Source organism: Kogia breviceps, chromosome 3 (genome assembly GCF_026419965.1).
Source record: "Kogia breviceps isolate mKogBre1 chromosome 3, mKogBre1 haplotype 1, whole genome shotgun sequence".
Lineage (NCBI taxonomy): Eukaryota > Metazoa > Chordata > Mammalia > Artiodactyla > Physeteridae > Kogia > Kogia breviceps.
Window position 1 is genome coordinate 188418631 of NC_081312.1, and position 15616 is coordinate 188434246.

Sequence of the window (15616 nt, forward strand, 5' to 3'; positions counted from 1 at the left end):
CTCTGGACGTGGAGACTTCTCCTCACCTTTAGCTCCCCACCAGGGGAACTGGTCCCTTCCTGTTTCCTCTTTTCTTTTCCTTTCTTTCTTTCATCCTACCTGGTTGTGTGGGGAATTTTCTTGTCTTTTTTTCGATAAAGTTTTATTTTTAATAAAAATAAATTAGTTAAAATACTTGGTAAAGAATAATTTTGAAAGAATTTTAAAACAAAAAGAACCTAATATATCTACCAAAATGAATTACTAAAGACAAAGATCTGTACAGTGTCCCACATAAGGCAGAACTATATCCGTTTTCAGGGTTAATTTCAGATTTATGCCTCAGAGATAAGCCACATTTTGTCAAGTATCTAACAGTTATTGTAATCACTTCACATCTAACTTTAGATCAGAGAAAACAAAGCCTAATTCAGTAAAAAATATTAGACATGTAGTTTGAAGCTTTTGAGAATATTGTGATATTTCACTCAAATATGTTTTAAAATTGTCAAAATGCATGTTTACATCGATTTTACTCCTATCAGTTTGTTTCAAACATCTTAGAAGCTCAACGTGACGTGGGTTTTAAAGAAAGTCTACTGCAAAAACTACACCGAGAAGACGATTGATACCTCCCTCCTTCCCAAACTCCCAGCGACACTCCTTTTCTGTGTCTCTGTTCCCGTGACACGAAGAACTGAACTAGCACTTGCAGAAAAGAGTGGGGGAAGGTAGAAGAGGCAGAGATGGAGGGGTGGCCGCACCTGTGGTCATGGAAAGAGCAATCAATCCATTAATCAATAATTAAAGCATCTGTGGGAGTCTCAGTTTTGTCCAAAAAAAATCCTTGATTTTTATCGATGTTGGTTTGAGGGGCTGAAGTGTTATTTTCCTGAGGATGTTGCAGAACAAAGCCTGCCCTTGCTCTCTGTCCCAGAGGCCATCAGTGACAAGGGGCCAGGACAGGGGACTCGCGGAGAGAAACTCCAAACTTCAGGGGGACCTTCCCAGGACAGTGAGTGAGCTGCGAAGGGCGGCCTCTGGAAGGAGTTTCACCTCCCAAGCCTGAACCACGGTGCTTGTGCTTTTCCTCCTGAAAGAGACCCCCAGTCCATGGGGTAACTGTCCTTCTCATTGAAAACTGCTTCCAGGGCAACTGTGTCCCAGGGTGTCCTGCGAAAGTGGGGATTTCTTTTCCCAAGAGATGACCAGTAAATTAAGAAGTGGGCATCTTTTGAGATGTTTCAGAAATAAAGAAGGAGTTTTCTCAAGTGACAGAAATTGGGTATCAGTGGTTGGGGGAGAGATTTAACCTCCCCCTTTTCTTATGAGTTTCCCCAGTTCTTCTTTTCACTGCTGAGCACTCCCCCAGCTTTCCTTGAGGAAGCAATGCTCATCAACAACACATTCTTGTTATCAACTCACCTCCGTGTACTCACCGCAGGTCCCCCAAGACAGACAGGGCGGACCTGGGGCTGCTGACACACGTGTGGCGTTTAGGGTCTCTCCTCACCCTAAGAGGCAATGATTTAAGGAAGCAAAGACTCTCACCACGGCCTGACTGACGACAGGGTTCCGAACACACAGTGTATGAAAAACTATCCCAAGGACCTTATGAGTTTCTTCCACGTTTAAAAGGGCCTGTTAGCACCAAGCCATGTGAAAAAATAACACTCTAGAGGCGTTTTCCCCCCTTCCTGATGCGATTCACATCTGAAACTACTCAAATTATGCTCCAATGAGGAAAACTTAAACAAGAGAATCTCTCTTGAACGTTAAGAGAACCTGCCCTTTGGTTTCCAGGCCCCACTCCACGCTGCCTGCAGCGCGGCCTTTCTCAGGCTGCACACTGTGATGTTCGCGTTGAAACGGGTGAACGGTCACAGGTTGTGAAGTATTCTGAAAGCAGTTCTTAGCTGCTAAGAGTCGAGACACATGAGACACAGTCCTCTGATGGTGAAAAGATCTGACAGGATTTGGAGAACTCTAGGTTTTGCTTATAGCTACTCTGCCAGGTCTCATCATTTGAATCTGGCAGTTTATCTTTGTCCTTTCTATCTTTCCTTTTGGAAAACATTTTTTTGTCTTTGCTTTGATCTCTGTATGCCCTTATGTCAAATTTTAATTTAATAATCACCTAAACAAAAGGGAAGTTACTTAAAGCTAATAAAAAGCAGCAGTAAGGTGTATAGTAGAAAAATCTTTGGGAATTCGCTGGTGGTGCAGTGGTTAAGAATCCGCCTGCTAATGCAGGGGACACAGTTTCGAGCCCTGGTCCGGGAAGATCCCACATGCCGCGGAGCAGCTAAGTTCGTGCACCACAGCTACTGAGCCTGCGCTCTAGAGCCCACAAGCCACAACTACTGAGCCCACAAGCCACAACTACTGAGCCCGCAAGCCACAACTTCTGAGCCCGCAAGCCACAACTACTGAAGCCCACGCACGTAGAGCCCATGCTCTGCAACAAGAGAAGCTATCGCAAAGAGAAGCCCGCGCACCACAACTAAGAGTAGACCCCGCTCACCGCAACTAGACAAAGCTCGTGTGCAGCAACAAAGACCCAACACAGCCAAAAATATATATATATATATAACAGTTCTTATAAACTCCTATGCCCTACTATATAGCATTAAACTATATAAATAAAAACTATGAATAAAAGATCTCATTTTTAAAAAAATATCTAAAAAAAATAAGAAAGTGACAGTTTTGCCAATGTTTCACTGCCACATAATACAGGTTGCTTTTTCCCCAGCCTCCTATAACATTCTGTCTTCTCTGGTGGAAGGTACTGCAAAGGCACAGGACATACCCCTGGCTGTGTAATAACAATAGAGAAGGACTGAAAAGTTGGGAAGAATAATCCAATTTCCCACCCTGATATAAATCAACACAAATTGGTAAATTTGTTACAATACTCATAAAAACAACAAAACTCAAAGAAACGGCATTAACGGGGTGATGGTATTGTCTTGTTTGTACCCAGCTATTAACATGGTACTGCCGTGATGCGTGTCCTTTAGAATATGGCTTTGCTACCACATGCCAGGTGGTGACTCAAATCTCTTAGCCCTATTCTGAATCTAAACTCCTGCAAAGCCACCATTCCTTTCATACGATATGAGATCTTTTGGCCTCTACTTGGCATACTTGTGTCATTTATTAAGTCTGCCTCTGTGCCCTTCTCATCAGTCTACCTCAATTAAAGTAGCACACTGAGATACTGTGTGACTCTTTGGCTATATGTGTTGGATGATAAAATAAGTCCTCCTGATGGTCCAGAATATGCTTGTGGGCTTTGTGTTGGTCTCGTCCTGTTGACAGTGATGCTATCCCCAGGATCGCCAGAGGGCATTCACCAGGGCCCACATTACCTATGGCAAGGTCCCCAGACATTTACCAATGAGAGCCAACGTAGTGACTGGACCAGCCCTTGTCATTCTGATTATGATTGCAAGATGTACCTCAGCAACAAGCATCAGGGCACTGGGAAAAACACGGTTTATTCCTCAGGTTCTGGTGGGTAGGGAGCCACACGGCAAGGTCACGGGTAGAGAGAGAGGCCGCGTGCACCTGTGGCTCCGCCTTTACTGGGGTCTCAGGGTGGGTGCCTGGGGCTTTATGGGTTCATTTTTTATTGGCAAATTTAAAACATGAGGTGGGAATTAGGGTGCAGGAGGGAAGAGTGGGTTCGCTCCAGCAGTCAGTTATCGAGATTACCCAGGACTTTGTAAAAGGGGAACTTCACGGGAAGGGGGTCAGCCTAGTTCCTCATCTAGTTGTTTAGCTACTAACCGTGTCACACAGCTGGCAATCTATTTACAGGAGACGATGTCTTTGAAATGGACGCTTCTGTGATCAAAAGCTTAACGTCAGGCACTTACGTTCAAAGAGCTTATTGTCAGGCATTTGCACTACATCGTGTTAAACATTTTGATATTATTTTCGATGGGAACACACAAGCATTTTAAAACCTCACCACTCCTGAAATAGCAAGAATACGGTCTGTAGGTCTCCAGGCTGAGAACACTGATCCGCAGGGTTAATGGGGGGTTTAAATGACACGACACTGTTTAAAGAGCTTAACACAATACTTGAGTAAGTGCTCACAGGTCTTTAGTTCCCTTCCCTTCTCTTTGCGCTTTACAGATTAGAGTTCCGAAGCCCACCGTGAGCATTCATTTGTTCAGCTCTGCCGTCAGGTGGGACACCTGTACAAACCCAGCTCTGAGACTATTTTTACACGGAGAGACTTGCCATCTCTTCTGCAGTCATAGCCGTCCACACTATCCTCACGAGAGCTCTTAATAACACATGTATGGTGGAAACAAGGCGTTTTAACGCATAAGCGTTCACAGCCTGCTTGTTCCGTCTGTGCAGACACCCCCCCACCCCCATCTCAGGCACCCTTTCTGTGCCAGTCTAGTTCTTGGTATTTCTGTGATGCAAAATTAGGAGACAGAGATGCATGAAGAACAGGGCAGGGGTTTTGCTTCCCGGGTCAGCCCTGGGCTCATTCTTGAGGACAGTCCAGGTGATGAGCAAAGCAGAAATGAAACTATGAAAAGAAGCTCAATTCTAAACGGATCTAAATAAGAAGGAGCCACATGTGAGAGCAGGAGGTCGAAGACAGAAGCCATAAAAGGTGGACGTCGGGAACATGCAGAGAATGAAAGAGGTGTGGACGACAGATAATATCTTAAGACAATTGTGTGGGTTATAACACAGATCTCCTGAACATTTCTTTAGAAATGCACATAAAATATTAAAATTCCTTTTAAGTTACTTTGGGCCACTGCACTATATATTTCTTCAGATGGAACACTATGTTAAAACGGATTCATCTGAAACCATGTGCCCCCAAACACACACACACACACACACACACACACACACACACACACACACACACACACTTCACATTTCGATCACATGCAGTATTTCCTAACTAGACAGCAAGCATCCAGATTACATACTGATTAGTCTTTGAAACTCCACAAAATCACTAAAGTGCATTTTCCAGAGTGTCTTCTGTGTATTTAGTGGAAGATGTTCATTTGAACATACTTTTAAGAAGAGAAAGTTACTAATATTGCTATCACCTATAAACACAGGTACTTTTGTTGGACTTCAAAATGCATTTTAAAACTTCTAAGCAAGGCTATGTTCTCCACAGGCACAGGGTCACGCGGTGCTAGAGGATATCGTTAATTCATCCTCAGTCCATCCTCCTGATATCCAGCCACACAGCTGGAGACTACATTTACCACCCTCCCTCACAGTTAGTTGGCCATGGGACTAAGTTTGCGTCAGCAGAGGTGAGCAGAGGTGGTTGTGCAAGTTCTGCATCGCTTACAGGAAGATTGCCTGTCCTCTAGATTTTCTCTTTCTTCAGGCTGAAGTGTGGACAAGGAGCTGAGCCCATTTCAAGCACTTGGACGGAACAACACTGCAGCAGCCAAACACAGGAGGACCCAGCATGATCAATACATGTAGAATATGTCGCTTTTAGTTTAGGGAGTCATTGACTAAAATGGGTACTATAACTTACACATGCTGCTTTCTGTGTCATGCAAACAATCTGGTAAAATAGTCGATCATAGGGGGTCATCATCGTGTTTAAGAAGCACCTTTCGCTGGTATGAACATGCATCTCTTCCTGTACAATTACGTTGTGATTGATAAAATACAGTTCAGATTTGCAAAACTAGAGCAACGTGTAGTGAAGCAACCAATAGCTGTCCATTCCTACAGCATTTATTCAACTAATTTGTAAAAAAAATCGAAGGACTTCCAGTTTCCAGCCCAGCAAGTAAGGAGCTTGGAAGTCATCTCTCCCATCGACTCAAAAGAAAAAAGCTGAACAAACAGAATCTATCAGAGAACTGAGGTCACGGGGCAAACCTCCAAAATTGCAGACAGATGGGTGGATGCCACCAGGGGAAATGTCCTTGGGAACCAGTGCAATGGCAGGAAACCTAAACTGTAACTGACAAGTTGCTGGAGGCTCCATGTGGACAAGTTTGAAAATTACAAACTCTGGAGGTTCGGGGGAGAAGGGGGCAGGGTCCTGCCTTGTGGGGTTGGGCCTTGGGTTTTACCCACAGGTTCTCACAATAAATACCAGAGGGAGTTCCCCTCCTGTTTCTGGCATGGGGGAGGAGAGAACAGCCATTCTAAATATGCCCAGTGCATCTGTCCTGACCTCAAGAGAAACTACTTTTCAAGAGTCTTAGCTACAGAGGTTATATCGGAGCCTGACTGACCTAGAGGAAGGGAAACACCCAACTCTCTTCCATTCTCGAAATCCTGTCCACCTAAGGTAGGGAGACAGGGTCAGGGGAGGCCATGCAGCAGCATATGCGGAGGTCACGGCCCAGGGGCACAGGCTACTGAGCACTGAGACCTCATCCCAGAAGGTCAAGGATGCTTCCCTCACGCCACACCTCCCCGCCCATCAGTAGGGCCCCTGTGAAATAACTGAGGAATACAACTGAGAGAACTGCACGGCTCAGATGATATTTGAGATCGAGTCTCCAGGGAAACCTAAACAATACCGAGTGCCTTACTAGGTACCAGGCCACGGCTCTGTTGGAGACATACTTATGTTAAGTGAAAGCTCTCCGTCCCGGAGCTCACACGCTCCCTCCCGGAAAAGCAGGACAAAGACAACCTAATTTCAGTCAGTGGTAAGCGATATGAAGAAAAGAAGGTACAGCGGGGCCTGGGAAGTGCTGGGGAGAAGGGCGTAGTGTTTCGGCCCAGGTGGTCAGGGAGGGGCTCTCTGAGCTGAGGCCTGGATGGATCAGATGCTCGCACCATTACGGCAGAGAGAGCTGCACTCGGTCCACTCACACTTTTGCTCCTGACCCTCCAGGCGTGCGAGACCACCACGAGTCCCCACGACGCGGACGGAGACGTAGTCCGACCTCTGATGTATCAGGAAGATCAAGTGCGTGATCTCGGATGCCTAAGGGTATTACAGGGTTATGTTTGATGAGAAGAAAGTCATCAGATCCCTGCATGAGTTATGTAGTGGGTCTGTGACCTAAGCTTCCAAGTCCAAAGGTCTGTCAGTCTTTCTGAGAAGCCCTTCTGACTTTTGTGACCTATTTGTTGAGATTGTTTCTCATGGGCTGATGGGTTAGTTCCAGAATCATGTTCCTTATTAAATAAAACGTGTTATGATTTGGCTAATACATCTTCCCATTTATTTGAATAATATGACTTTATTTTGATATTCTAATCAATTATACTATTTCTATCTGGTTAAACATTGTACCTGTAGTAATTTTTATTTCAGAAATTGGGCTTTTACTGAGCAACCTTAGTCTCTATATTAACATTGTTCCTATGGAAAAGTTGGACTCAAATGAGAGCAAATTATATCACTTTGACAGTGTTCTCTCCAGAAAAAGAAATGGGATTCCATACATAATACATTAAAAATCTGAAAACTATGGTTTTTACACTCTTTCTGAGCAGTGGAAGTTCCACATGTAAAACATAAATTCTCTCCGAAGTGCAATAGGGAATCAGAACCTGCCCTCCCCACCCCCTTCTGTTGTTCCAGGATTTATCTCTACTTGTAATATTCATTTTTTATAGCTTTTTACATCCCAAAACCAGAGGAGAGGGCATGTTAAAAACCTATGGTTGGGACTTCCCTGGTGGCACAGTGGTTAAGAATCTATCTGCCAAGGCAGGGGACACAGGTTCGAGCCCTGGTCCGGGAAAATCCCACATGCCGCGGAGCAACTAAGCCCGTGCGCCACAACTACTGAGCCCGTGCTCCTCAACAAGAGAAGCCACCGCAATGAGAAGCCCGCGCACCGCAACGAAGAGTAGCCCCCACTCGCTGCAACTAGAGAAAAGCCCGTGTGCAGCAACGAAGACCCAACACAGCCAAAAATAAATAAATAAATAAAATAATAAATTTATATATATATTTTAAAAGCCTATGGTTTACAAACTGTGCTTCCCAGAAATAGCTGTGTGGAGTTGGGTAGGACCAGGGAGAGAGGCAGTAGAGACAGGTGGTGACTGCAGGACCCCAGGCCCACTGTGTCAAGAGAGACAGGCTCTGTTGTGACAACACAGGGTCTTAGCGGCTTCATACCATAGACATTTACTTCTCTTCCCCCAAACAACCAGTGCAGTCACATGGTCCCAATCTAACTGCAAGGAAATCTGGGAGACATAAGCAAGCATCTGGAATATACGAGGAACACAAAATACTTCAGCCACAAGGCCCTGTGGCTGCCTCATTGAGAGTAGCTATTTATTTATTTACTTGTATACAATGTTTCCAAGGGACATTTTATATGAAGAAAGTTCTCTGGCAAAAAAAAAAAAAAAAAAATGTATGAAGGCACCAGTTCAACAATAAAAATGATTATGTCAAATCTAAGATCACCTGATTTTGGTATACTTCTGAAAATATAAAACTTTCATGGCTTGATCAAGTTGAGGGAGACTGTTGATAGATTCACATACTGACTTGTCAGAATCAAGAAAAAAGGACACCGTCCCATATAAATGCTGAGTTTCCGTTCTAGTTCCCGAACAAACATGAAGTATTGGTGCTCAACATCCACTCCACCCTTTCTCTAGTCGGCCTCCACACGCTACAGACACTGGAAAACTGAGATCTACATTTCCCAGACTGCCTTGCAGCTTGAATTCTCTAAATGCAATTTAGATTTGACAAATTAGATGCACCTGTGTGAGATCTGGCATTTGGAAGTAAGGTAGAGGCCCTGCCTGTGCAGTTCTGCTGTTTTCTCGCAGACCTCCTCCCAGAGACATCTGAAGTTTTTTGTGCCAGCGTCAGCACATGTTCCAAGGCCCACACACAAGGTCCACGGGTGTCAGAGGCACCGAGCAGGCCACTGATGCTCGTTGTGTGAGTCTTAGTTCTGGAGCCAGCAGAAGTGGTGGCTTGTAATCACGGCGTTTCCTGACTGTGCCACAGAAGTGGTGGTGGATCAGGGACAAGAGAGAAGCCCTTCTGGTGGCCCTGCTCTGTGGTGTACGTAGTCATTTCTGAAAAATCTACCTAGAGTTTACTTATTTGGCGCCTCCCTTCTCACCACCCTAAGCTCTTAGTGATTTTGTGTGTCATTTAATGTCCTGTGATAAATCCCTTCCTGATTATCCTAGCTAAAGTGGATTCTGTTTGCCTCAATTTTGGCCAGACTGATACAAGACCCAAATGTCGAACAATTATAAATCTTACCTTGATAAAATAAAGAAAAAGACAGTAATATGGGGGAACATCTTGGTACCTTACTCCTAACATCCGGTACCATGGTAAGTGCAACTCAGACCCTACTTCCTAGCACTTTGTAAAGGCTGCTGGATTTTATAAATGAGCTAAACTTGGCTAAAGATGAGAGAAGAGAGGGCAATCGCCTAAGAAATGTAACAGGGGCTGCAAGTTGTCCCTCCTTTTCTCTCACAGCTGGGATCAGCAAACATTTTCTGTAAAGGGCCAGACAAAAAAGATTTAGACTTTGTGGCCCATATGATCTCTTTCTCAACTACTCAGCTCCACCACTGCACAGAGATTAACAGTGGACATTATGTAAATGAGTGGGCGTGGCAATATCCGAATCAAACGTTATTCACAAGATTCAGCCTGCTGACCCCTCGATCCCTTGTCCTCCTCATTTTGTAGATGGGCATTTGGCCGTCTGCAACAAAGACTACAGTTCCCAGCCTTCCTCAGCTAAGTATGGCCATGCGATGACATAGCATCTATGGGAGCCAAAGAAAGGTGGTGTGGGAATGGAGGAAGCAGGCTTTTTTATCTCCTGTTCTCCCTGCCCTCTGGATGGGATGTGGTGGTAATGGGTGAGACCCCAGCAGCCATTCTGGACCAGATAATAATCTCAGGACCGAAAGCCATGCATTGGGAAGCAACAAGGCAGAAGGTTACTAGACCTTTGACGTCTTGGAATGCCAGGTGGACTCCTGGATATAAGAAAGATGTAAACTACTATCTTGTTTAAACTATTTTTATTTGTTTTTTTTCTGTCACTCACAACCAAACAATCCTAACAGATCAGGAAAAAAATTCCAGAAGTATAATAAATGAATAAAGAGTTGCTCAGTAAATAAGTTTTGCTGAATTAATAAATGACCATGAATTGAAGTAAGCACTACATGAAATAAGGCTATTGGGGCTTGGCTCAAAAGAGCTAAATGCCAACTTTGGGTATAAAATATATAATTTTATTGGGTTTACAGTATTTGCAATACCAAATTTCTGTATGTGAAGTTCCTTTGTAGAAAGTGATTTGGTATTTTCATGATAGAAAATAGAGAAAAATACATTTCCTTAAAGGGGAATAAAACAAGTCTAACTCTACATATAAAGTGTGGATTAAAAATTCAAACTAAAACACTAAGCAGTTAGGGGCTAAGCTGCCATTATAGATAGTGTTCAGATTTATAGCCACATTCTAGTCACTGTGCTACAGAAAGAGCTTTCTCAATTAGTTTTACAAGTTTTGTTCATTAGTTTACCAGTAGCCTTATTAATTAGTGTTAATTAGAAATTCAAATATTTCACTATACCAATAGTACTATAAAGGTATTTTTTCTCATCCCTACCCATGTCCACACCTCTCTCTATAATGATAGTATCTCATTGTATGCTATTTGTTTTTCTAGGTTAAGAAAAGAAAGGCTGAATTAGGCTGTAGGTAAATTCTTTATAATCTTGCTATTCAAAGTGTAGTCCCTGGACCATCAGCACCACCTAGGAGTTTGTTAGGAATACAGAGCTTGGGCGACCTTTGCACCAGAACTGGATTTTACTAAGACCCTCCAGGTGATTTTGCATGCATGTTAAAGTATGGGGACACTGCTTTTGAATTCTTCTACACTTCTACACTTCAATACTTCTACTTTGCCAAGTGGCAAATACCCTCTAACTTCAGTTAGCGCTTTCAATCTCAAAAATACTAACCACCTAAATAAAATACTTCTAATCCCTAAGCTACCCACGAAATGCAATAACTCAGGTCAAAGATCTGGAAACCAGAAAAGGGACTAAAATTAAAACATATGTCTCATAGCATCATATTCTTTCCCTTTTATGGGCTCAAAGCACTTTATTTATTTATTTTTTTGCGGTACGCGGGCCTCTCACTGCCGTGGCCTCTCCCTTTGCGGAGCACAGGCTCCGGACGCGCAGGCCCAGCGGCCATGGCTCACGGGCCCAGCCGCTCCGCGGCACGTGGGATCTTCCCGGACCCGTGTCCCCTGCATCCGCAGGCGGACTCTCAACCACTGCGCCACCAGGGAAGCCCTGGGCTCAAAGCACTTTAAAAAAAAATCTTTTTTTTACTAGAAAGCATCCAGGATTGGACTCCTCTCTGGCCCTGAGATGAAGAATGGGATTTTAGTGATAAATCCTAAGAATCAGATGTCCTACCTGCAGAACCATTTGGAGATCCCACAAAATCTATTAAACTCTGATAAATTAAACCAATAGTTTTATTCCTTGAGACATGAATTTATTAAGGGTTTTCAACAATAGGCTATTATATAGTACTTTGTTCATTATAAATATGTCAGTTTCATGAGCGCTATAATTCAAATATAAAAACTTGTATTACAAAGTAGAAATTGTTTTCTCCCAAAGAAAAACCTCTGCTTGCAGCCCTGCTTGGTTAATACACCCACATCTATGCTTCAGGAATTTAGAGGAGAGCCACAAGTGTAACTAAGGGTCTGAAAATACACTTTGAAAAATAATTAAAAACTTCTAGAATTAAAATACTGAGAGAGAATTGAAAAATAATCTCTAAACTTTTGTTAAAGAATGATGCCCTACTGTTCACAATTACTAGCATCAACCAGAGAAAAAGATTAGTCTCCTGTAAAGCATGAGAATTTCAGGTAAGATATAAAATTAAAAATAGAATATTCTCTTCTTTGAGGGTATTTAAAAAATATATTGGGTAGAATCCCATCATGGTCTAATTGTGGCCTTGACTAGATATGGAAAACAGACTCTATAACTTTTCAAGGTCCCTTTCAATCTAACATTCAATGAATAGTCTCTATAGAATAGTACTTACTATAAATAAAATTCCATAGTGAAAATCAACTCAAGCGCATTTTACCTCACACCATTCCATTTTCTAAGCTTTGGCTGAAATATTCAAAATATTGGCAACTACATTACCTCTTCTAAAGTACTTAGATACTTGGACCCTTTTATACTGGCAGTTTTAGACACTTTTAGTGCATTCCTGATATTTCAAACAATTCATATGTACTTAAAAGGTAATTTTCCTGCCAGTTTGACATATCAATTTGTTTTTGAATTAAAGCCTTCATTAAACATTTGAGTTAAGACCAGGAAGATCCATCAGAGATCTGTTGCTTGAATGCCAGGCTGTTTCTCATTCTGACAACTTTCGGGTGACCAACCATCCCCTTTTGCCTGGGACTGGAGGGTTTACTGGGACACGTGACTTTCAGCGCTAAAACCGAGACAACTGGTCACTCTATAATTTAGTAATACAGCTCTCAGTGCGCGTGTGTGTCTGTCTGTGTCCGTGTGCATACTCACACGTTTATCATTATCATTTTCTTCTGGGTTTAACATCACTTTACACAGCAGAATAATGGCCAGATATAAAGCTCTTTTCCATGGATGTGCTACGTAATGAACTGTGCGATTAAGCCAGCAGTTGGCTATTCGGCAACTCGTCTTTTTAAAAAGGAAAGAAAAAAGTATAAAGTTCAATAGCCTCAGTGTTAAAGTTTTAAAAAATTCCCCGAATAGAAACTTCTTGTCTGGACGGTGGTACAGGTGAACAGTTCTTGAAATGGTGTTTCTCTCTAAGTCTCAGTGAACCCATCTTCCAAGAGTAAATTAATTTTAATCACTTGAGGCTGACAGACTGAACATTAGACACCACACCTGGTGGAGGGCATTTTCTGGGCTGCGTGACCCGTCATGTGTAATGAAAGAGATTTTCACTTTGGTCAATCTCATTGTTTCAAAATGTTCATAAAATTGTAGATTAGGCTGTATCTGAAAAACACCAAAGAGTAAAACAACTGATACTGAATTATTCAACTCACAACTTCTTAGACCAAAAATGTTACAGGGATGCAGGGGCATTGATTGAATCACTGAAAATCCATGAATAGATAATGATACTCAAAAAAAAGAAAGCAGCCTCCAACTTACATGTCATCATTTGAAGCAGTTATTAGGTCACCTCCTTCCTTTGATAACATGTATCTAGTGGGAAAAATTAAACATTTATCCTACGTTTCCACGAAGACTATATTTCATAGTAACCAAAAAACAAAAAAAAAAAACCCAAAAGAACTTCACGTGATGAGAGAAAGCTTTATTTTACAGAAGTATGCCACCTATTAAGAGAAAAGGAAGGATTAGAGTTTAATCACTGTCAATCCCTAATGAAATTACTGACCCAGGCAAGGGTAGTCGACTAGTGTTTAAAGCACTAAGTGCACGGTTTATGGGGAATCTGACATTCCCAGGTTGCCAATGTCACCCCACAAAGATTTCCTTCTAGCCACAGGAGTAAACCCTAAGTGTAAGTTCACGGAGGCATCGGATTTTCATCACCCTGATGCAGTGGTCAAATTCAGCCCTGTGAACGGCTGAACCATCAGCTGCTGGGCCTCCTCACGGTCTCACCCGTCGTGCTACACAGTAAAGTACAAACCATCAGCTGTGGCAGAGTCTAGTCAAAACGTTCAACGGGAGTCCAGCAAGCGTTTAGACTTAATTTTCACCATAAGAAAACAGAGGGAATAGGGGAAGTTCAATGACAGCACCAGAAGGTACCCAGACAAATGAAGATGGTGAATCGTCCTTTGGGATCCTTGGTCTGGTCTATCCACCAAGTCAAGTGTGTGATGGGAAGACAAATCGGGGATGATTCTACATTAGAAGAAAACCGAGGGACATAACAGCTAGGCTCCATCTGTGGGCCTGAATTCGACTCACATTTGGGCAAACTAGCTCTAAAGGGTATTTTGGGGTTAATTGAGGAAATTTAAATATGGCTATTAGACAAACCGAAATTTTGAATTGCAGAGGTAAAGATCATTAACCTATACAATCAGGATATAAAACAACCTGCAAAGTATTATCTCATCTTAATACATACATACATACACTCATACATGTGGTACCTGAAAATGTAATCAAAAAGGTATTAAAGATAATCTCCAGTGGTAGGAATCCAGTGCTTTCATTTTCTTATTTTTATCTTATTTTCTAGCTTTCTCAAGGCACATATACAGCTTTTGTAACAATAACACATATTTCTTTATTAAAAAAAAAACAAAGAACGAAAAACATTGTGTGCTGAGGGTAGGAGTGCCTTGATTCAATGACCTTAAAGTTTTAGACCTTTCTGTTACCTGGCACTGATTACTGTAGTAAATTTAGATGAATTTAAACAGAAAACTTTTCATCCTAGGTAAGGACTGTTGGTGAAGATTTGCTCCTCCCCATCGCGTTTACTGCTAATAATACATCTTCTGATGATAAGAAAGGAATTCTGTTTTACTAAAAGAAAGAAAAAAAATAAACAGAAGTGTGGACAGGAGGAAATTTGTGAAGAGGAAATGGGGACGGAAAGTGGGGAGTGAAAGAGAAAAGCACTTGATATCCATTTTCAGGTACCGTGATAAACAAATGAAAGAAGGCCACCACTCCACCCAGCTGACTGCAAACCATTCCTTCTGGAAGCATTCTCTGTCTTCCCAAGTCTGTGCACAGCCATTTGTCCCTATAAACAATGTCAACGTGCTGTATGAACTACACACCCACTTACCTGTTTCTCTCTAGACTGCACTTTTCCTGAGAGTAAGGGACAGATCTTTGAAACCGCTATATCTCAAGACTCAACACAACGCCTGCAACAGGATGGATGCGTATACATTGACTCCTTTGGAGGAAGCGGTCCAAGAAAACACAAACTAATATTTATAACAATCAAAGAAAATGCCCCCGCCACTAATATTACATCTCTATATATGTCACAGAAATGAAAGAAACGCATTCTGAAGCAAATGATATCCAAAACAACCAGACAGAGAATTCCTGCCGAGAAGTCTGTAGACCTCAGGAATTCCATGCCCCACAAGCTCAGCGGACGGTTTCAGATACTCCAGCCTCTGCTCTGTTCGTAGACGGAAGGTTGCAGAGGGCACCTTCAGCGAGAGGGAGGTCTGCTTCCTGAGTGGGTGGCGTTCAGCCCCCAGGTACCCTCAAGTACCCCTTCCATCTGACTGGGAAGGCAGATTGAACCGCAGTGAGTAGCCCACGGCCAGACAGCACGGTAACTCCCCGCCCCACGCTCGCTGGGCTCCGGAACGCATTACGCAGCAGCTGCGTGACCCTGAACTCAGAGTCATCATCCATAAAAAGTCTGAGACGCTGGTGTGAGTAATGAAGGAAGTGCCGCAACACAGGAAAGCCCTACCGTGCCTGCCCCTAAGGGCCCCGTTACGATTAGCTCTGGTCACTGTTACTATTCTCTCTCACGGCGAGGATTCTACCATCTACCCACCTAGGGCTGAGAAACATCCCATAGGCCCTGTTCCCCTCCACAGTGAATGGGGTGTC

At 42.9% G+C, this 15616-nt stretch overlaps 1 protein-coding gene across 1 annotated transcript in view; it reads left to right on the forward strand.

Moving 5' to 3' along the window:
- Window positions 1-14501, forward strand: part of ODAD2 (outer dynein arm docking complex subunit 2) — a 228434-nt gene extending 213933 nt beyond the window's left edge. Inside the window, exons 19-20 of the mRNA XM_067030599.1 lie at window positions 10657-10688; window positions 14466-14501. Coding sequence (XP_066886700.1) covers window positions 10657-10688; window positions 14466-14469 — 36 coding nt within the window. The 3' untranslated portion in view covers window positions 14470-14501. The remainder of the gene's footprint in view (window positions 1-10656; window positions 10689-14465) is intronic.
- The last annotated feature ends 1115 nt before the right edge of the window (window positions 14502-15616 follow it).